Here is a 24,081-nt window from a genome sequence, read left to right as displayed (position 1 = left end):
TCTGCACTTCCCAGAGCACGCTATTCTTTCATGAACTTCAACCCTTATTTATTGTGCAGAAATTACCCTCGCTTATTAAATTTAGGCTTAATTTTTGGAGAAAATTCAATTTGGGAGTAGTTTGAAAAATAAATACAAATATATAAAAACATAAACTTTATCATGAATTAGAAGAAAGAAAAAAAATATATATATATATATATATATATATATATAATTTGAAACAACCATTGATCGGTAATTTTCCTAAATTTTGCAAATTATGCACCCTATTTTATTTTGTTCTTTGATATTTTAATTTTAATTGTATTAATTTTGATCTCAACTAATCTGATAAATTACACCAAATCGGCCAATTGACTTAAATGTTGGGAAATAACTCCTTTTCATTCTACTATTCTCCATACTCCTCTATATTTCATTTTGTGTGCTCCACTCTAAGCTCATAATGATTATTCGAATCCTTTTATCTCATAAATCTAACAATAAATCTAACAATAAAGACTAATGCAAAAAATCAATTTTGTCAAACATCAATGAATAGATAAACAAATTACATTTTGCTTTATAAAATCAATGATTTAAATTTAAACTCATAACTACTAGCAATTTTATATTTTAAAAAACAAAATATAATTTTTTTTTTCATGTGTATGATATCCGATGAAACTAGTTTTTTATACAACTTATCATTATTGTTGGGTCTATGAAATGAACGATTTAAATCATTAGTATAGCCTAAAATGAAACTCATAAAATAAATTATGAAAGAATACAAAGTATAATAGTATCAAGAGGAGCCATTCTCTCAAAAGACTGAATAAATTTTGCAAGTCCAATGAGATTTTGGTAGCTTGTAAAATAATCCTAGAAAAACACAATGAGACTAATTGTTATAGCTTTTGAGAGTGATTATAACTTATTTTGATATAAAAATTTATGTTAAATTATTTGGTTCAACTTCTACTTATAACTTATTGGACAAAAATAACTTAAATAAGCTAAAAAAGCTAATTATTTGAAAGCTAGGATAAAAGTGTTTTTAATTTCTACTTTCTGATTATCAACTTTTAACTTAAAAACACTCCACCAAACAAGGCCATGACCAATTTAAACCTAAAAGAACTTGAAAAAAACTGGCCAATTTAAACCTAAAAGAAAATGTAAAAAATCTGAGTATTAAGCTATTGATGCATAATAAGTTATAAATAGAAGTCGCACTTAACAACTTCATTTTGAATTGTTCCAAAATGATGCATCAACTTCTGTTCTATGATAGATCGATTCACATTAACGTAAAAGAAATTTAATTTCCTATTTTCCTACTCTTGAGATCCTTTCTAGAAAGCAAAATGAGGCTAGTGGAAATTAAATGCACATTTAATCAGCATCAATAAATTCAGATTAAAATTAAAATTAAAACAATACTATATAAGGAAAACATCTCATGGCCATTAGATGCGGAAAAAGAAAATCTCCAAAAACATTTGAAAAAAGAAAAAAAAAGAAAAAGATGCTTGTGTTCCATTGCTATATACAAAATGGCAAAATCATGGCCGCGGCAGCCTTACAGCTGCACCCCCAATGCCGTGTCAAAGGATGTCATTCATCTTCTTTGACCTCAACCGACTGCAACAATCCAACTCATCTCTGACAATTTTCCTTTTTGTGAAAGACCACCACAAGCTCCGCTAATTTGCATAAAAACAATCCATGCACAAGTTGTCGTTATATAGGGCTTGCTCTTGATACCTGCAATTTCAAAACTCGAGTCACTAAGATTTGTTGCATTTCTTGTACACAACCACAAGAATGCTAATGATCGAAACAGAAGAAAATGATAAAATAGTTCTTCATGGATCGTACAATCTACTTTGACACTCAGTAGGTGATGAAGAGAAGAAAATATTAACGGACCAACTTGATTGATTATAATTTTATGAATACTTACACTTTCTAGCAACTAGCAATCAAAATTAGAGAAAACAACTTCAAATCATAATTGAACATGAGACTTCTGGAATATAATTTGCAAAGGCGATACAGTTAGAGATAAAAGGGAGTTGAGTAGACAACTCTCGCTCCAATAAAACTGTAGAACAGAACTGGAAAAAGAAATAGCATTTGGAACCTGATTCTGCGAGCTTGCGGCAGCAGCCCAGGTCTGAGGATGTATGGATACTGAACTATCATGGATGAAAGCTATTGTCCTCGATTCTTCTACTATATTAACCGCAATTGCAGGTGGTAATTCCCTCATAACCCATAATACAAAGGCTGAAGGTATAGATGAACCTGCCCAAGCAATGTAAGACATCATTTAATCAATTAGAAACCTTTTCAGATTTATTACTTGCTTCAGTTGTTTGCGAACAAAATGCAAAATGTACGGGGCAGAATGCTATTTAGTCAAGAATGTTATTAATTGGTTACTTATTCTTTCCTCCATTTCTTTAAAGAAATTTACTTGACCTTTATATCCCCATCTTGCTCTCTGATTAAATTTAGTAATTATTGCGCACACACCCAAAAAAAAAAAAAAAAAAATGAAGGACAAATTAACTTAAAAGAAAAAAGTAACAAAAAAAAAATGGACAAAACTGGAGCTGGACCAGTAATTGTATACTGGAAACGTCAATCAGCCCTGCTGCTACTGGGTGTCAGAAAAATGTCTTGGTTTTCAAATCAATCTTGTGGCCTATAAAATATTGGGAACAAAAATTTGGAAGACTAAATATGGTGTAACTGATGTACCCATACCCCTAAATTTCTCAAAGGATTTACTCCATTAAATTGAAAGGATTTTCCCAAATTGAGTTTTATTTGTTTATTTATTTTAGTTATCTTCAAAAATTAATATTCAGATTGTACAACCCATTTTAAAATTGAGTACAACAAAAAATATGGATGGCCCAGTAACTTTATAAAGCAGTGCGAAGTGCATTTTCCTTTAGTTTTGAATTCTTCTAAGCTAATGGTATAGTGAAAGATCATACTCATAAACTCCTCAAATGGATCAGCAGAATAAACTTTCCTTAAAATTACCATGGACGAGAAGATAAGAACAGTACCATAAATAATGATAGAATCGCCTAGCTTCAATGCTTAGCAATGTGAAACACGAAGGGAGAAGTTAAAACAAATACCTATGAAGTAATACAAAATCAGCAGAAGAGAGGTATAGACACCGTCAACATGCTCATGATTCCAGTCATAAAGCATCTGCATTATTAAGCGTGTAAGTTTTTAGAGGGGGGAAAAAAAATGTAATACGCAACGCAACCAGAGTTGGAGAATTGAAAATGATAATTGAAGGACCAGCAGACAAGTACATACGGGTATATCAGTAAAAAGAGCAACCAAAGCACTTGAAGTAAAACATAGAACAGACACAATTGCCAAGCCTGCAACCTGCACAGAAAACAATACTTCACTAAAGGTTAAGGATTCTGGAGTTTAGGGACTAAAAAAGAATCATTGAAAAATACAAATACAACAAAAGAAATATCCCCAAACCCAAGATAAATCAAGACCCCACATATTTAGGAAACATAACACATGACCTGTTAACAATTAGTGTTTGTAATTCTATTATTTGCAAATTCTTTAACTAACCAACTTCGTTTGATAGTGGAACATCAAAAATTCCATTACTTGATAGACAAAAAAAATTGGGAGAAAAAAAATCCTTGAATGGTAGCAGTGGGAGATGAAATTTTAAGCACCAGACACGTGTGTGCCGGGGACAAGCCCCACAAACTCTGAGGCTACTTGATGAGATTGCATGTGGTTGGCATTAACAGATAGCTGACAGATGTGGCTTATAGTGAGTAAAGGTACTCATAATGGTTGTTGGAAGATCATGCCTACAGTTAGGGGATCACCCCCTAATAACTAAGAAAGTGGGCAGCTTGCAGAAAGATGTTGGAAGTTGGAACAGGAGTTGACTATGCTCTAGGACTGGTGCCACCATGTTCTCTTGAGGTAGTTATAGAGCTTAGAGGATAAGTCACACAATGCATAAGTATTACCCGACTTTAACGGGGAGAGATATGAGAAATCTATTAGTAAGGCACTCTGAGCTCTCTACTGTGAATTCTTTCCCAAGAAATCTATCGGACTGACTGCTGCTGGCCATGCCACAACTGGCCCAAGGTGTTTACCGCTTATTTGTTTTGCAGGATCACTGCTGCACAGAACCTCAAACATTCATCTTGTTCATATTCTTAGAATGGATTTTTGCCCTCTACAGTAGCAATTATAGCAATATATATCTATACATGTATGTATGCATAATATATAAAGTTATTATATAAACATTAATGCATTAGTAACCAAAGAGCTTCAGTATAACTTAAATTTATATAATATATTTTTGAGGGATGACTGTAGGACACTACACAGCACAGATACAAAAGGGTAAAATTATGTCATTAGTACAAACAACTACATAATTAAAAATCATTAGCAAAGAAAACTTATAGAAAAACAATAAACTCAATACCTTCCGCATTTCAGAAGAAGCTCTTTCAGATCTTACTTTCCTCATTTTCAAGAATAATACGAGTCCTGAATATAAAAATCATTGAATAAGAACTAATAGAAAACATGCAATTCAATGAGATAAGGAGAACAGTAACTCAAGAAACCTTCATACATAGTATACAGGTTTTTCAACAATTGAAAGGGTACAAAATATGAGCAAAAGTTCTATTCCACAGCCCCACCATTTAAACCATGATTCACTGAATTTAGGGCTCCAACTTTAGCAGTAAAATGGGAGAAATCTTAGTGATCAGTTGAAGAATCGAAGTCCAGGATTAAAGAGGGGGAGGGTCTGTTCATTTTTCTCATGAGAAAAACAAACAGAGAGAGCGGGTAGTTACTTTTGAGTTACGAACTAAACCTTTTAGTTTTGGATGTACGACTGAGGTTTCTCCAACTTCACATATGTTGGAATATAACTTTCATCTTCTGCTGAGTCAAGAGAATTTTAAGCCTCCATTACCAATTATCTCCATGCTACAAATGATGTATTTTTCAAGTTTAAAACTAGGAAAAAGATAGTTCTTCCACATCCTTCCCCCGTTGAACTTTCAAAAATAGTTAAAGAGTTCACAAGTCATCTTAAACAACATAGCTCCCCTGTGAGAATCTGATGTGGTCAAAGTGTAAAATTTTGTTGGGAGGTGACATTGTCAAGAATGATGGATATGATGTCCTCTAATCAAGGAAAACAATCTCCATGTGGCTTATTAAAAAGGAAAATGCTAGAAGGCCGCACTAGGAATTGATTGCAGGCATTGTCAAAGAGTATTGCACAAAGTAATATAGGGATTTAGCCCCTTGATTGTCCCAAAAGCCATACCCCATTGATTGTTTAGGACAACCAGCCTTCTTGAGTAAAAGTCTTTTCATCCTTGATGATTTCCTATCCCCGTAATCCACTATGAGACACCAGCTACAGATTGAACATAATTGACTATAGAATCAAATAAATGAATAGGAACATAATTAAAAAGAACTGAGTCGTTGCTCTCCATTTTCGAGAGTGGAATAATAAAGGCCATAGAACTGCACAAAAGCAACAGCAACAACAAAGAAAAAGGTGGTTTTAGAATGCATAGAGAGCCTCACAGAGCCAGACCAGAGAGGGGGAGGGGGGATGTTTGGAAGGCTGAAAAAGTACGTAGATAATGAACTAAAAACTTAATATAACAGGGGAAAAGGGACTTATGGATTGGTTTGAATTTACCCTAAAACAATTTCTACAGGACTTGATCATCCAATGATGAAATTATTTTCATCACAGAAAAAATGGGTATTGAGTCAGTCTCAATGGGAGCACATCTAATCAAAAAGCAGGAAAACACCAAATATCAAAGAAAAAATTCCATTCAGCCAACCATAGTACCTTAGAAAACAATCAGTAATTAAACACAATTCTAGTTCATTGAAGCTACTATCATGCTCTTTCTTTTATGTGAACAAGGTTCGTACTACTTTTGCATTAGATGATAAATGCAATAGACAAGACACCTAAAAATTATGATACAATAATAGATGCTCACCATAACATGCTAATGCTCCTCCTAATAAAAGGGTCACTGCGGCAGAAAAATCTACATATACCTGCATGATTACAACCATTGTACCATTGTGTAACTAATTATTAATGACAAGAAAATTAAAATTTACAAAAGAAATTAAAATAAAAATTAAAAAAACCTTGGAAAGTGCATTTCTTGCAAGGTGAAAACTTGAAAATCATTTTGAAACCATTCAAAACCCACTTCTTACCATTGGAATCATTTTTTACCAATCTAACATTTAATAGCTGTGTGCAATCAGATTGTAACAATATTGGCTAACTAGTGAATGAAAACAAAGTCAGTATGAACTCCTTGAGAATATTAATGCGTCAACAATAAAACTAATCAGAAGTAAGTCCATACCCGGGCCACCACTTCTGAGTCAATAGGATTCCTTCCCATCCCAATCCAAATAAGGATAGTGGATGCTATCATTAAAACAAAAATTAATGCAGTAACCTGTTCAAAAGCAATGAGTTAATAGAATAAAGAGCATCAATTTGTTTGACATTGCACATTATGATCACTAACAAAAAAGAGATTATACATAAAACTTTCACCACTTCCATACCAAAATCACAATTTTCTGGCGGCTTCCAACATGGACAATACGGAAAGGGCAACATCTTCTGTGACTATCAGCATTTGAATGTGGTTTATTTGATGTTCTCTCCAACAATGCTTCTCGAGGACTACACTCCTCATCCTCATCATCTTCGTCATTTGTCTGATGGCAAAGGTCAACCCTATAAAACCATCCCCAGAAGAGGTGCAGGGTATAGCTTATAAATTACATAGACAAGTTTAAATAATAAATCCATCAACTTGATAAGAACAAGTTGAAACTTGCATAAGATTATTGCTTGAGTTATGCAAATAGTTTCTTTTCCTAGATAAGTATGAAATGTCCCAATAATTACAAACCTTTGCAGTACCAATATGTTCAGAATTGTGAACATGAGACTAAGAACTTATATGAAATAGGTATAACCTCAAGTGGTAAAGGACTTGTAGACTACAGATTCTGTGACAACTGAGTACATGTTGAAGTAGATAACAATGCAATAGATAAATGTGATCTACATGATCATTAATCTCTTCCAAGATGGGGAATTCGATGCATATAATGCAGTACCATCAGCATGTGACACAAAAAAATATTGCAGCACACTATTGCCAAAACAAGAAGGAGATGAAAATTTATAGCCTAAGTCACAACAATAACAGTAGGAACATTGAAACCAAACACAAAACCAAGCACAAAAATTACATTGATGAACGGACTTTTCCAGAGGCTGTCCCCACCAACAAATCTTATCAAATCCTGTCCATCCATATGTTTTCTGTGTCTGGTTCTGTTTTTAGTTTGTGTTCCTAGACTTACTGAGATTTTATAGGGACTTTTATAGCATAAACTGAAGAACAACACACAGAGGAAAAAGAGAATTTGATCAGCACAAAGAAGTGTCTGATGATTCTTAATTGATTAAGAAAGTGGACAAGAAGAATAACATTAGCAATTTCAGAACCTAAATAGACTTGACTAACTAAGAGCATCTCCATTGGTTATTGCCGTTTTGGCAATGCCAAAGCTATAATGTGGCATGCTACTACAGTGTCAAATTTCTAAATTTTAGCAATGCTGTTCTACTGATGCAAATGTCATTTTGGCACAACCGTCTTTCTCTCTTTTTTTTTAACTACCATTCTTTAACCATCATTCCTTCCTTTTTAGACTACCATTTTCTCTTTTCCCAAACTATCATTCTCAACTACTATTCTTCCATATTCTTCTCCATAAATTAGGAAAAGATTTTCCCTACCATTTAAACTACTACAATGAACAATTTGAGAAAAATATATTAGAGGAGATTTGATGATTTTTCACCCAATGAAGATGAAACGAAACACATTGATTTGACCAACAAACTAAACATGTTGGTTTTACAAGTGGCCGACGACACATCCACCATGACAGAATCTATAGCAATGAGCAAATAATTAGGGCAAGTTTGGCAAGTTACCAAAAAGTCAAAAAGTTACTCAAAAAGTTAAAAAGTTATCACTATTCACCAAATGTCAAAACTTACGGCTGCACAACCTCCAATCCTAATTTTCTCCTACATACTAATTTATACAATTTTTTAATACACATTTTTTCATAAAAAGTCAAAAAGTTAACCCAAACATCCATATTTTTTTCCTCAATTTTTTAGTCCAAAAAGACAAAAAGTGCACTTATTTAGGACACCCCAAACAACCCCTTAGAGATTACTTTGCTGAGGATTTTGTCTACCCAACCAACATCTTTCGAAGATGCTTTCATATGAATCGGTCATTATTTCTCTGTATCTTAAATGCAATCCAACAATATGACGATTACTTTGCCCCAAAAAATGATGCCACCAGTGTTGACTAGGTTACCCAGCATACTGAAGATGACTACAGCACTTTGGGTGCTTGAATAAGATATGCTCCTTAATCTTGTGGACGAGTACACAAGAATTAGCAAAAATACAACAATTAAGGCTTTTAAGAGATTCTACAAAGAGATTGGCGGTGTTTGGGAACAAATATTTTGGGTTTTTCTTTGTTTTTTTTCACTAAAAGACAAACTGGTTACAAAACCAAAGAAAACAAATCCAAACAAAATATCACATCAAACCCTATAATCATTTCACTTTTTCTCTCACAAACATCACATCCAACCACAAAAAAACCCAACTATATTTCCAAACATAAAAAAAATAATATCCTACAACTAAAAAAACCTACCAAAAAAACCCACTTCCCAAACACCCACATTGTTGACTTTTACGAAGAATAATACTTACGATCACCAAACGAGGCAGACAATTCTACATTATTATGGGAGGGGGAGAAACATAGATTTCCTAGAATGTTAGGGAACTTGGATTTGTATGCAGTGGCAATGGAAAAAATGTCCAACTTGTACATGTAAATAAACCAAAAATTGTACTTGACACAATGCCTTGTATGACTTGTGAATTTGGCACCAAAAAAAAAATGTTTGTTTGAAAATAATCTAGATATTGGATGGTGATGGTTGATCGTTGATCAATGGTTTGGTTAATTGTTGGTGAACAAAGAACAACGATCAATGACAATCCACGATCACAGAGAATGACAATCTCAGACCCCTCTTCCCTCTCAAACGTCTTCACTCAATGATGATCCACAATTGCCGATAGTTTGGTCATCAATTGATGATTAACCAGTAACAATGATGATCCTCAAACATAGTATGGATCAACAATCGACAATGATGATCCTCAACTTATTTTTCTTTCCTTTTTTTGGTTTTTTATTTCTTGTGTTGATTTTATGTGGCATTGAATTTTTTGTGATGTTGAAACTGTGTTTAAGTTTGTTGGATTTTTGGTTTTTTCTTTGTTGTTGGAAACATTGGAGGGGGGAATCAGTGAGTTTGATGATGTGGCAAGCCAAAATTTGGCAAAAGATAGCATCCCACTGGAGAGTTGTATTCATGAACTCTTACCAAACTTTGGCAATAGCAAGTCATTTGGCAACCCACTGAAGTTGCTCTAAATACCCAAATTGTAGAGTCCTTAGCCACAACCCCATACAAGGTATTGTTTTAACCCAACGAACATGATTTTTTTTTTGAACAAACAAACATCATTTCAACAATCTCATTTTGACCTTTTTCACATACAAAGTAACCAGATCTATGAAAATTATCCAGTTCCTTTTTTCTTTTCTTTTTTTTTCCTTTTTGAGGAGGAAGGAAAGGAGATTCATAATCACACAACACAGAAATACCAAATATGGGTTTCGCAAGAGTGAAACCACTACACTCCCCAAAAGAACAAGTTTAACCTTCAATGAGGTGTAAGACCTTATCTACTCCTCACTTAAAGGCCTCACATCCAATGTCAGACTAATACGAACACTTCCCACTGCCTACGGATCAAAAACTTGGGGGCACTCTCACTAAAACAGTTGCAATCTTGCATGTTCAATTCCTATATGCTAATGATGACTCCTCACGATGACTACTAAAGCGACTGCAGTATTACGTCTGGCAACCATATGCTAATGCAATGACTCCCTCTGATTCTTTGAAATACAAAAAAGTTAGTTATTGCAAATGGAAAATGAAAACTAACAACATATAAAAGTATGTTTTTGGTGGGAGGGGGATAAGTAATATACATTTAAAGTTTCAGTTGGCCCAAAACCGTATAGTTGTATAGTTGCAGATTATGACTTCTTAAAAATTTAAAGAAGGGAGCACATACCAGAATGATAGAAGTAGAAGAAATGCTGCAAGAAACAAAATTTTGGGGAACGCTGCAAAATGAAAATTTCACAATTTAACTATTTCTGACAGACAATTATTATGGATATCTAGTTTCTACTTGGAATATAAGGATATACCCATGACAATAAAGCCACAAGAGTGCGACCAGCAAAGCCAACCCTTGCAAGCAGCAACAAGAGTTAACACAAAATAAAAAAAGTAACCTGCTAGGACAGGGGAAAAAATCCATGAATCAGTTCCAACCTTCCATGCAAATAAAAAACCATAGGTCTTGAAGATTACTCTTGAATTACTTCTGAGAAAGATGTACCCATGATTATTTATCACAACAATTCCTTAACCTACAATGTGTATTAAAAGAGGGGGAAAAAACAAAACAACACAAAAACAAAACAACACAGAACATATTTCCCCAATGTAAAGGCTTACAGTGGGTATCACATTACAATGAAGAAACACAGACAACATCCCAGTAAGAGGTAGAAGGTTCTTACTCTGTGCGCCTCTTCTTTTGCCCCCTTCTTTTTGTGGTTTGTAATTTGCAGAAAATTTTCCCCTCAGGGCAACATAACAAGGGTTGAGCCTCTCAGTTATAGTAATCCTACAAATCCAGATATATAGTATTGAAAGAGGTTCGAGTAACTTAATTTCGAGCTCTCAATACGTTTGCATCCCCAATAAATATTCCTCCATAAAAATAATTTGCTATTCATTTCCCTAAATCAAAGTGAAAGTAGTTCGAAGAAGTCCCAAGCAATCTTATATCGCCTTTACACCCTTTTAATTTACCTTCTAAACTCTCCATCACGGGTTGTCTCACTAAATCAAATTGCAAGTATATTTCTGCAGCTGATACAGCAGAAAGCCAAAAACTTGAAATCTTCACTTATAATCTAACTTCCTATATGTCCCAAATCCCACTTCACCTAAATTTTTAGACCTGGACACACTTTGGACACAAAGGGACAAATGTCCATCACTTAGACAAACATAAAACACATTACAAGTTTGAACAAAATAACTTCAGATCCAATTATGAAATGGGGGCAAGACAAGGTACATCTTGTCCTCTGAAGATCCTGTCTTGTGTACAGGATCACCTTTTTATCTGGGGAAGAGTGCATTCAAATGGTAACTCAAAATAATTGCACTTTCATGGAAGTACAAGTGAGCCCATGTTTAGTGCAAGTGAAAATTGTAGCGTGGGACAACCCTTACCTCCATGAAAGTGCAATTACCTTGAGTTTTTTCCACATAAATGCAATTTTCCCTTCTATCTTTGACTAAAGTACTCATATATGACATATAATAAATATATAAAAATATATATTTAGCGTGTATCCCACACGTGGCATGTCCTACATTTTTAAGATCTATCATGTTAGTGTGTTTGTCATTCTGTATTTGTGGTTCTTAGCTAGATAGTAATTATTGATCCTTGCTAATATATTTTGGTAAAACGATAGTTAGCTGATGATGAATACTTACAAATAACCTCAATGCAAGAAAGGAAGATGTTGAAATCAAGTCCTATAGACATTTGGAATTACAGAAAATAAAATACAGCCACCTAAAAAAATCAACATCAGTTGAAATTTCAAGTTCTCAAATTGTCCCGATACTCTAGATATGCTTTGAAGTGGATAAGAAAGCAGGTTCCACAATTATACAGAACATCACAGTGAAGAGACGAACAAGAATGCTTTATCTCCAAGATACTTTTAATAATTAAATAGAAAATACAAATCCTAAATGAAGCAGCAAGACACCATTACCCATAATCACCAATAATAAAATTTAAAAAATTTCAAGCAAAAGAAAAAAGTGACAGATCTCAATATCCAAGGCAGACTTTCGAAGAAACAAATTTATTTTAGTCTCAACACCCAATAGAAAGGGAATATGCTTAAACTAGAAGATAAATGCACCTCCACCCTTAAAAAAGGAAAAAAATAAGATGGCACAAGGTACCCATCCTATTGTTCACATTTGTAAGGTGCATCATTGACATGAGTTATATGTAATTAAATTCAAAACAAACTTTTCATGTATAGGAATGGCAACCTGCTAAAGGTGTAGCAGTCTCAGTCAATATGGTTAGAAGTTTTCAGTCAGTCAAGCTAAATGAAAACAGATGGCATGAATTGCATTAGATTATACACAATTCATCCATGATAGTGCTGCTTTATGTTTTCTTCCCCCAGAAATTTCCCACTTTATTACTTTGTTATCTGCTCTATGTAGTTCTACTAACATGCTTGATGCAATTTATGGCTATTCATAACACTAATCAGCAGAAATTTCATTAAATTAAAATTAACTGCAGTCACTAGATGAATGCGTTGAAAAATAAATAAAAACGGTAAATGATTACCTTGTTCGTTCTACAGCATAAAATGTAGATGCAATCTTACTTTTACAAGTGCATAAAAACAGTAAAAAGAAATATCGAAGAACAACGAATGCTGCACAAATAAGAATTATTGTTGAGAAAAATGCAATTCCTTACCCACATTAGAAGAGCCAATAATTAGGTGAAATACCTGCAATTGTAAGCTCAATTGTGTCAAGAACAATCCAAAAAATTAAATAAGACCATGCCATGGCCCCTAAAAAAGTATTAAAAGAAAGGATACATAATGTGAAGTGTTCCATACTACGCCACCTATTTTGAAGTGTGTGTTTCATAGCACTGCAGCAGTGCCAACTAATATAACCAAAAACCAACAATTGCATAGCTTGCATCTCAACGGAAAATAAAATTATAAAAAAAAATAATTAAAAAAAAAGAAGAAGAAGAGAGTAATTGGATCATTGATACATGTTAACATAGCACTTACTTTCTGGCGAGTCCAGCCAAGATGTGAATTCCTTGCATGGATCCTCATCAACTGGTAAAATAAAGCAGCAAATCAAATGATGCAATAAAGCAATAAGTATACTCTCTATAACAAATAAATAAAGAATGAAAAGGAGGGAGGGGGAAGTGAGAAGAAACTTGTCATATATTAGCCTATAGTATCTCAAAACTATAGAACCAATGACATATAAAGCAAACAACTTGTAAGAGTCAATATTTTAATGATTGGAAAAACATACCACCAGTACAAACAAGTGCATGGATATGCTTTAGTGCCAAACCATAAAGTGCACATAGCCATCATGTTATGTGATCTCTTTTACACTTCAATTAGTTGTGTGCCCATAGCTCAACCCAAATCATGATTGGGGGCCTAAGTTATTATTCAAGCCTGAGCAACCACCCGTGGTATAAGATAAAAAAAAACTCTAATGTTTTGGCACATGCTTGAACTCACTTTTGTATCAAGCGATCACTGGAATCCATTATGTGATTAGGTTAAAGATTTAACACATTATGCAATTATATGCAAAATTACATTATTTATTTCATAACCACTTCAAGCTTGATAGATAAACCATAAAGAAAAATAATTGGCAACCTAACTTGAACACGTAGACATACACTACTGAACAATCTAAAGGGAATATAGAACAAGACATGCAAAAATACTCAATGCATAAGTCAAGGGAATAGAAAAAGTGAAAGTTCAAAAAGTAAGGGAATGGACATGACGCCCTTTTTACCATCCAATTTAATTAAATACAACCAATGGGACTAAATGGTGAGGAGAACATTTTTCTTTAGCTAGCCTACGACATGATTTAACAATTTATTGGGGTGAGTTAGTGTTAGAATTTACCATCCACTACACTACACCTCTCCACACCTACCATCTCCACTAGCACCCACTTCACCTACCACCTCCACTACACTACACCTACTACCACCTTCTTTTCTATTTATAGAAGTTGTAATTTGTAATCAAATAGATATCAATCAAATATCAATCAATAATACATAAATTCTTACATGGTATCAGAGCAAGGTTAAGAACCTAGTATTTTCGCTTCACCGGCGGGCGGCAGCCTCGCCTTGGCCGCCCGCCGGACCTCTCATCTTCCAACTATTTCTGCATGCCGGATCTTCATCCATCAAAACCAACCCAGTTACCATCTTGCTTTGCACTCCCTTGGGACCACTGCCTTCAGCCGTGATTCGACCAACACCACCTGCAGCTTCATCTCCACCGACGGACCACTGTTCATCCTCTCCGACTCCGGCGCCACCTGCTCCAAAGGTGCAGGCCACCAAGCATATTCCTCAAAGGTACAGGCCACCAAGCATATTCCGTTCGTCCAAGAGATGATAAGCAGCGGATCCGTGCAGAAGAGCACTGTGTGGCTCGGGACATTGTAAACATAATAGCATGTGAGGGAGCAGAGAGGGTGGAAATTAGCCGAGTCTTGAAATTAGCCGAGTCTTGAAGGACTACAGCGAGACTTTCAGATTTGCAGAGAGGGACGGGGTTCTTTATCTTGGCTGGAAGAATAAGGTTTTGGCTACATCCTCTGCGAAAGTTAGTGCATCACTAACCACTATCTTACATTGGCGACATGACCCACGTGGTCTACCTTTTTCTTTTTCTCTTATTATTATTATTCTTATTATTCCCACTACCCGTGCCCCTTTTTGAACTCATTTCCCCTTTTTTTATTTATTTTTAATCTATTTTTTCTTTGCCTTTCACATGCACTCCACCCACTCCCTCTCTCTCTATCCCTCTTTTTCTTGTGACACACACTCACTCACGGCACAAACAGACACCACTCCCCTTTCTTTCTTTTATTTTATTTATTTCTTTTTCTTTTTTCTTTTTTTTTTTCATTAAAAAAAAAAAAAAAAACAAACAAACAAACAGAGGAAGAAGATGAACTGCACACCAACTTATTTTATTCATTTTATTCATGTCGGGCCTCACCCCGATCATCATTTTACACAAACCAAAAAAAAAAAAAAAAAAAAAAAAAAAAAAAAAAAAAAAAAATACAAACAAAACAACCACACCCACAGTGGGATTTTTCTTTTCCCTTCTCTATTCTACTGCAGGTCTCTTCTTCTTACTTTTATCTTGGGTGTCCCGTGCCAGTCCGGTCTCCGTGTTTCCTTGTCCACTGAGCACGTTCACTCCCCCATACTCCTCCACTGCAGCATATGGAGGACCTCCAAATCGGAACATCACGGTGGCCTTCCGCTTCAGCTCCTTGTTTTCTGCCCTTAGCACGCTTATCTCTGCTCGCGCATCCTTATACATGCGTTGGAGCAGAGCCAGCTGGGAGTTTAAATGCTGCACCTCATTTGTCCTACTCTGCAGCCGGTTCGACAGGTTTGTGACCGCCGTCATGCTTTCCACACAAGCCTTCAAAGTATACTGATTGGCCTCCACATCCGACAGCCCTGCCATTCTTTGCTCCACAGACCGCATCGGAAAGTTCAACGGAGTATACCCAGCGGTGTTTGGTTGAGGTTCACTGGCCACCGCACCAGTTCTCTCTCCTGTGGACTCGTTGAGGTCGGGAAAGAGGGTGAGCAGCCCGCGGGAAGACGAAGCCATTTTTTTTTGGGCAACAGAGTGTTATAGAGAGTGTTACAGAGTTTCTTCTCAGCAAAACCTCTCTTTCTCAGCAAAACGAAGAATTTTTCAGAGGTTTCTCTCAGTTTTTCTGTCTCAGTTTCTGCCTCCTCCGCTTCGGTTTATAAAGACCATGACACAGAGCCAGCCACGCGCATCGCGCGCCTCTTGACATCCGACAAACTGGCACGCCTTTTCATGGCACATCTTTTGATAAAGTGGGCACGCCTTTTGATGGCACGCCTTTTGCTAAAATTGGGCACGCCTTTTGAGGGTGCACCTTCATCAACGGTCCGACATGACCCTATAAACTGTCCCGACATTTGATTCCGGTTAGTTTTTTCAACGGTCCGACATGACCCTATAAACTGTCCCGACATTTGATTCCGGTTAGTTTTTTCAACGGTCTGACATGACCCCATAAACTGTCCCGACATTGATTCCGGTTAGCATCTTCAACGGTCCGACATGACCCCATAAACTGTCCCGACATTGATTCCGGTTAGCATCTTCAACGGTCCGACAAGACCCCATAAACTGTCCCGACATTGATTCCGGTTAGCATCCAGTGTCCTCTACCACGTTATGACACCACCCTACAGTGTCCTCTACACCGTTATGACACCGCCATCCAGTGTCCTCTACAACGTTATGACACCACCATCCAGTGTCCTCTACACCGTTATGGCACACCCATCCAGTGTCCTCTACCCCGTTATGGCACCACCTTTCAGAGTCTTCACCAACGGTCTGACACGACCATACAGTGTCTCCTATCTTTTTTATCTTTTTTTATTTTTCTGTATTTTCTTGTTTTGTTCCTCTCTTCAAACTCAAGTTGGTTAGTTCCTATCCTCCTTGAGTTTGCGGGGGGCTGTTAGAATTTACCATCCACTACACTACACCTCTCCACACCTACCATCTCCACTAGCACCCACTTCACCTACCACCTCCACTACACTACACCTACTACCACCTTCTTTTCTATTTATAGAAGTTGTAATTTGTAATCAAATAGATATCAATCAAATATCAATCAATAATACATAAATTCTTACAGTTAGGTTGCGACTAATATCATAATTGTAGTCCTTATATTATTCAACGTGTAAACATCTTTTTAAAATGTAACTTTATTCAACATGTGATAGCCTTAAATTGGTTTTGAGTACGTGGGAAGAATTAAGTGCATAGCTTGCTTGATTCAATCACCTTCAAAGTTCATACTTTGACAAATCATCCTTATATATAATTACTGTTGATGACTACTATTGTGAGAATTTTCTAAGCATAAATTATGATTTTAACTTTCCTTTGCTAATCTTGTAGGGGTCAGTTACCTTGAACATAATTTTAATTTTATCATGTTCCCTACTTCTCTTTAACATTTTCCATCATGAACGGCTATTACTTACAAGAAAAATTCCATTTTAAATGGCATTTGACAACAGTTGGGAACTAATTTGACGCAATAATGCTAATAGAGTGTAACCCATTTGTATAGTACACTGTTTCTTGCACCTATCTAGACTCCTCCAACAGCACCTAGCCAACCACAAGCCTTGCCATTTATGTGCACCATTCAGTTTGACAAACATGCAATGATGCAATGCATTACTCCAGATAGAGCATGTGCATTTGGAGCAACTATGTTAAAATAATTCATACTCTGCATTGGGCTGTTTGCTATTACAACAATTGCATATATTCAAAACCATAATCAAGGAAATAGTTTAATTGCATGATTCCCTTTCATTTTATTAAATTGCAAGGACATAACTATCAAATAATAATCAAGTAACAACCAGCGAAGGGAGAAAAAGAGGGGGGGGGGGGGGAGGGAAACATTCACGCTTTCTGTAATTTCATCACTCCCAACAACACAAACCTAAGCCAACTACAAGATTATCCAAAATACATTTTACACCTCAATAAACCATCACAACATGACCTTTAAAGCACCCCCCCCCCCCCCCCAAAAAAAAATATATATATATATATATATTCTAGAAAGCAGTCATTTTCCTATTTCTAGACAAGCACAAACACACAATTACATATACGTGTGTGTATATATGTTGTGTGTAAACATTAACAAGAATATATGTGCATATATGTGTGGGTGTATGCCCACATAAATCTACAATAACAAATTAGAAGCAAGAACAGAGTCAGATCTGATAGAATACAAGAACAGCAATTGTGACATCAATACAATCAAGAGCAACAAAACAGCCATTATGGCCTTAAAATAGCAACTTACGTCTCTCAAATCAAACAACATCTCTCCTTCAAAGGCATGCACCCTTGGGGATCACAAAACACACTAATTTCCCTCTGTTTTCTTAATATAGATCCACTCTCTCTATCTTCCCAAGAAATGAGAGACGAACTGCACTGAGAAGCTGTTCTGTTGCAGCTATGAAGTGTGTGGTTTGAATTCTTAAGCATCTTTTATAGCCAATTTGCTGGCACCAACTAATTCCATAATAGAAAATGCAACATACAGGATGCATGACAGTTGTATAGAAAAACATGTTTCCTGCAACTCTGTAGGCTCTGCAACTCGCACATAGCCAACAAGTAGTCTTGCTTTTTACACTTCCAAAGCATTTTAACAACTGTGGAAAGCATTCATCCACAGTATAAACATTGATCAAAATGATTATATGCAAACGTTATCAAATTTTAATACTTCAATTGCATCTCTATGAAACCATCATTAAGAAAACAGTTCAATGCCAAGCTCTCTTCCTTTTCTTTAAATTCAGCTACAAAACCATCGATTAACCATCAACAAGGGGAAAAAAAGTATTAAAAAAAATATATATATATATATATATAAGAAGAAGAAGAAGAGGAAGAGATTATTTCATAAGTCCCCAACAGCACAACAGAAGCCAATTATCACTCCATCAGGATTACATCTCAGACCTCCATATGATCATCAAAAGATAGACTAATCCAAGAAAAAACTTGAAACAACAATCAATTTCCAATTCATAACACATGCATACACATATGTATGTTGTGTGTGCTTGGATTGACCTGAACAAATTGAAACTGGAACAGAACAAACCTGATAGAATGCAAGAACAAAAATTGCACCATGAAAGCAAGCAAGAGAACCATTAACATCCACAAAAGGCCTTGGATAGCAACTTCTGTCTGCCATCATCTCCTTGTCAGAAGTGTGCGCCCTTGGCATCATAGAACGCAGCAATCTCTTCCTACTTTCTTAATATATATATATATATAGCAACTCTCTCTCTCCCTAAATCTCTAACAAATGAAGGAGGAAGTGCATTGATGTCTTTAGTTTTGCAACTTCAAAGTGTAGGTGATATCTTTTAACATATATGAATTTTGTGGCAAATCTGCTAGTGGCAAATAATTTCACAATAAAAATGCAACATACAGGGGGATAATAGTTGTACACAACACGTGTTTGCTGCTACTCTCTAGACTCCTCCACTAGCATACCCAACCAAGAGTCTTGTTGTTTGTGCTTGCACACCGCATTTTAACAACTATGCAAGGCATTATTCCCAAAGGAACTATATTCAAAAATAAAAAAATTCAAGCGTTTCACATCACTTATTGGTTTTTTAAGTACATCACTAATAACGTTTACAAGAGAATCTCTTTTAGTCCAGGTACCTAGCTGGAAGAATCCATTTCTGCTATTGCATTTATACAAGACCACTATCAAAAAATAACTTAAGTGCCTAAATTGGCTTAGCCTAAATGTTAACTACATAACTACAAAATAACAATCAATCAACATCTGGAAATAAAAAGGAAAGAAAACAAATATCACCATCATTGGTCTCAATCGCTCCAAACAACACAAACCTATATACTGTTATCAGAATCTTACGATTTGTGATTCTAATTCACGATTCGATTTGTAATTTTTCAAAATCGATACGAATCTATTGGTGAATCTACTTTAACAGTGAATCTCTAGTGAATCGCATGATTCACAATTCGATTCACTTTTTACGATTCATGTAATTCTTGAAATTATCTTGTTCAACATATTTTTAACTCTTTTTTTTGTCATCTTTTTTGTGAAAATAACATAATACAACTTCTAATAGCGTTTGGTACCAAAATAACTAATATATACACGATTTGTTATTATTTTAGTGATCATAGAATTTTTAATAGGATCCAATTAGATTTAGTCAGACCTAACATGTTTTTAACATTCGTTCTCATTTTTATTTTTTTATTTTTTAAAAATCATAATAAAGATGTTTAAGATTAAAGTAACTTATACCATGAATTATCTGTTGTTATTTTATTAAATTAAATATAGTTGAATATTACATAGGTGAGATCATTTATACCTTTTAAACTATTTTGGGCTTTAAAAATAAAATATTGTAAATAATTCTTTCTTATTATTTGGTCATTGTTACTTGAAAAAGTATGTATTTTTATTGTCCAAATATCAATATCGTTATTAAATTATTGTTACTTTAAAAATTGAGAATTTGTCTTTATTTATAGTCTTTATTAAGAATTGTTGATAAGAAGTATCTAAAGAAGGGAAAAGGTAAGATGGTGATCTTAAATAGGAACCTTTGTTAACTTCTTACCTATTAAACTATGTGATTATCATTCAAAATAACATTTTTATTGATTCAAGTCTAACTATTTCATGTTCATAATAAATATTTAATATCCAAGTGTGTAGATATATTTTTCTAAGCAAATTAGAAAAAGTGACCGAATGTTTAAGATTCACAATTCGATTCAAGATTTGGTACGAGACCATTTCAATTCACAATTCAAATCCCAATTTGACAACTATATGTTGAAATCAATGGTCATCAGAAGATTAACTAATCCTAGAGAACCTTATAAATCACAACTAGACTTTCCTTTTTAACACAAATCCGCATAATATATGTATATGCATTTGATACATGTGGGAGTGTGTATATATGTTGCCACAACAACAAATTAAAAGCAAAAACTAAACAGACTTGATAGGATGCAAGCACTGCAATAGTGGTACAAATGCAAGCAAGAGTTACAAGGACTTTTCTAAATTTGTGAAATACCCTTGTTGGACATTTGACACTTGAGTCCGGGTATGAGATGTGTCCAATATACTTAATTGGACATGCATCAACTAAGTATGTCTAAGTAGTCAAAATTACTATATAGCTATGTGTAAGACTCTAAATTTATGGATAGAATGCTCTAACGTTAGTTTATACAACATGAGGAATAGATAAACCTGGCACTTAGGCACATATTTGTACCTGACACCCCACTTGAGTCCATGTAACAAAGGATTGTAAAAACTTGGATCTCTCAATTCAAACATCATATCCTCTACAAAAGCACGCAACCTTGGAATCACAGAATATACAATCCACTCCGTACTTTCTTATTACATACTCTCTCCTTCCTGCAAGAGAGAGTGCATTGAGAAAGTCCTCCATATGCAACTATCAAGTGCATGGTTCATGAAAACCATCTTTTAAAGTTATCTTTCATCGTCATCTATTAATGCAAACTAATTTTACAATAATAATGGAACGTACAAGGTGCATTATAGTTGCACAGAACAAGTGTTTTATGCAACTCTTTAGGCTCCTGGACTAGCACAATAGCACATGCCAACCAAAAGTCTTATCATTTGTGTTCCTGCACTGCATTTGAACGCATTGGTCCAGATAGATCATGAGCCTCTAGAGGTACTATGACTATTCTCTCATCTGTTCGAACTTATCATCTATCATTCTAGTATCTATTATGGCCCCATTTGGTATCACTTACGAGTTAGCATTTATGATTATAGTTTTTAAAATTATTGCTTAAAAGAATTTAAATAAGTTGTAAATCTATTTAGTGCAACTTTAGATAATACATGAAAAAATTGAACTTGTTTGGTTAAATAAGTTGTTGTACAGTTTTTTGTTGTACCAATATCCAAAATATCCTCACAAGTTGTAATTAAGACAAAAGACTATGTAACTTATAAAAATTATACTTCTTTTGGCTAATAAGCAGAAAAGGTCAAATAAGTTATCATTTAAAATTGTAACCAAACACTATTAGTCAATTTTTTCTTAAGCAAATAAGTTAAATGAGCAGACTTATAAATGCTTCCAAATGGGGCCTATACTCATTCTATCTAGTAAAGCCAACATAACCATTGCTATAACTGGTAGTTTTGGTATGAGAGCAGTTATGGTCTCTCAAACAATAAAAACTACAAAGCCAACTGGCATGATTCTACATAAATTGAATAACAAACTACGTAAAAGAATTTAAAATTTCTTAAGATGGTTGTATGTAGAAGGAAAAGGATTCAATAAGACAAAACCCACGCGCATAGTGCGTGGCACTCCTCTAGTACCAAAGAAGGTTGTTTTGGTAAGGAAGCAGTTCTGGTCTCTCATATCTAACCTTTGTTGTGTGTCAAATAAAAGAATATCCGAATACAAAATAACTGGCACAAGTGATTGACATTATTGGAAACTTTCTTAACATCTTTTTACCCCTTTTTCTCTCCATCTCTTTGCCTTCTCTCCATTCTTGTTTTCCTACTTTGTTTTTACAGTGTGGGCTTCGATCGTGTGCATCACGCATATCCCAAATATAGAGTTTGATGAACAAATAGCTTAGAAATGGTGGCAATTTTGGTCCCTATTCTTTAAATTGCAACAACTTGGCAATTTGAGAGAGTTCGACATCTAAACATGACTAACACAAGAAAGTGAGTGTGAAATAACATAACTGTATCAAAAAAAAAAAAAAAAAATTGGAGACTTAAGTGTAAATCATAATAGATGGACTTAATATCCAATAGGTCATGTGAAAATTAATGACATTTTTCATTAACACTATTAAAAAGTTATTGATTGCTAATTTTCGGTGATAGTTTGAAAATTGTTACAAAAAAGTCATTAATTATAAGTTTTAGCGATAGTTTAAAAAATCATCACAAAAAAAAAAAATCACTAATTTTCAACTTTCCATGACATTTTGAAAAATTCGTCACAGAAAAACGTCACTAATTGTAAATTTTAGAGACAATTTATAAAAACCGTGACAAAAAAAAATCACTAATTGTCAATTTTTAATGACATATGTAAAAAATCACCATAAAAAATTATTTTTAACAACCATTTTATAAGTTTCAATAGAACTTTATGAGAATTAAGTCTACCTATTAGTCCTTGCCCTAAAAAAAGACCACAAAAAACATTTCTCAAAGATCATCCGGAAGCCTTTGCCGGTCGATCCTACGGGGTCATCAGGGCACATCTCCAAGACACTTTTAGTGAAAAAAATTTCGTAGTCTCTAGCCTTTTCAAATATACAATAAAGTGAGACATACTAGCAAATGTACCCCCTTGCTCAAAAAATTCCAAGCTTTACATTGCACTATTGGATTTCACACTCACTACTACATCTTCATAAAACCATTAACAATGTAATGGCTTAATTATTAAATTACCCATCAAATAAAACATTCAATCAAAATCAAGAAACACGAAGGGCTTTCACTAATCTCATCATTCCCAAATAATCAGTCTACCAATACCACATCATAGAACTCCATGCAATGATCCAAAAAAAAAAAACCCTATAAACCAAAATCAATGTTTTTGACATATATATACAGATATTGCGAGTGCAATGTAGACCTGATAGAAGGCGAGAACAGCAATTGAGGCATCGATACAAGCAAGAGCGGCATTAACACCAACAAAGGTCTTGGGATAACAACTTCCGCATCTCAATTCGAACATCATCATCATCATCATCTCCTTTCCCCCCTGCCCCCCTTCTCCTCCTCACAATCTCTCTCTAGTTTCTCTCACTTCACACACACATACACATATATACATGAAAATGTATATGTATAGATATAGGTAGGTATATACTAGATGAGAGAGAAAGTGAAGTGAAGAGGAGGTGTATCAAAGTGGATACCCTTTGAAGAAGTTTCTTTCATGGCAGATCCGCTTGGGTGATTTTGGGGTATGGTTTGGTTTTAGAGAGAGAGAGTGATTTGTGGTCTGTCTGACGCTTTCGCATCGCACGCACACGCACACGCGGGTGGTGGCTTTCAAGCTTTTGGGAAGAGAAAAAAATAATAATAATAATAATAAATGAAAACGAGGATTGACCTAATAAAAAAGGTCCACTTCGTTTAATG

The 24,081-nt window shown here is 34.8% G+C and overlaps 1 protein-coding gene across 2 annotated transcripts; it reads right to left on the bottom strand.

Annotated features, from left to right (window-relative positions):
- Positions 1 to 1,379: 1,379 nt before the first annotated feature.
- Positions 1,380 to 24,077, bottom strand: CAND3 (tobamovirus multiplication protein). 2 transcript variants are annotated; one of them, XM_082886424.1, is made up of 13 exons: positions 23,567 to 24,077; positions 13,239 to 13,289; positions 12,908 to 12,941; positions 10,515 to 10,601; positions 10,376 to 10,427; positions 6,664 to 6,838; positions 6,456 to 6,551; positions 6,072 to 6,132; positions 4,505 to 4,569; positions 3,337 to 3,411; positions 3,147 to 3,222; positions 2,132 to 2,295; positions 1,380 to 1,752 (listed from the first exon to the last, which is right to left on the bottom strand). In XM_082886424.1, the coding sequence occupies exons 1-13, from the start codon at positions 23,684 to 23,686 to the stop codon at positions 1,729 to 1,731; spliced, it is 1,080 nt and encodes a 359-aa protein (XP_082742550.1). In that variant the 5' UTR covers positions 23,687 to 24,077; the 3' UTR covers positions 1,380 to 1,728. The 2 variants fall into 2 exon arrangements, with proteins under 2 accessions (XP_082742550.1, XP_082742551.1); XM_082886425.1 differs by lacking the exon at positions 10,515 to 10,601 and having other exon boundaries at positions 23,567 to 24,054.
- Between the last annotated feature and the right edge of the window lie 4 nt (positions 24,078 to 24,081).

This window comes from Camellia sinensis, chromosome 9 (assembly GCF_055761805.1).
Source record: "Camellia sinensis isolate YWXY chromosome 9, ASM5576180v1, whole genome shotgun sequence".
Taxonomy (NCBI): Eukaryota; Viridiplantae; Streptophyta; class Magnoliopsida; order Ericales; family Theaceae; genus Camellia; species Camellia sinensis.
This window is presented reverse-complemented; position numbering and strand designations above follow the sequence as displayed.

What these genes read in the sequence shown, in the direction of transcription:
- CAND3 (XM_082886424.1), bottom strand. Translation starts at nt 23,686, where the DNA reads ATGATGATGATGATGATGTTCGAATTGAGATGCGGAAGTTGTTATCCC. An exon ending in CTTCTTCTGAAATGCGGAAG is followed by an intron (nt 3,412 to 4,504) that starts GTATTGAGTTTA and finishes TTTTCTGTGCAG; the next exon opens with GTTGCAGGCTTGGCAATTGT. An exon ending in CCGCAAGCTCGCAGAATCAG is followed by an intron (nt 1,753 to 2,131) that starts GTTCCAAATGCT and finishes TTGAAATTGCAG; the next exon opens with GTATCAAGAGCAAGCCCTAT.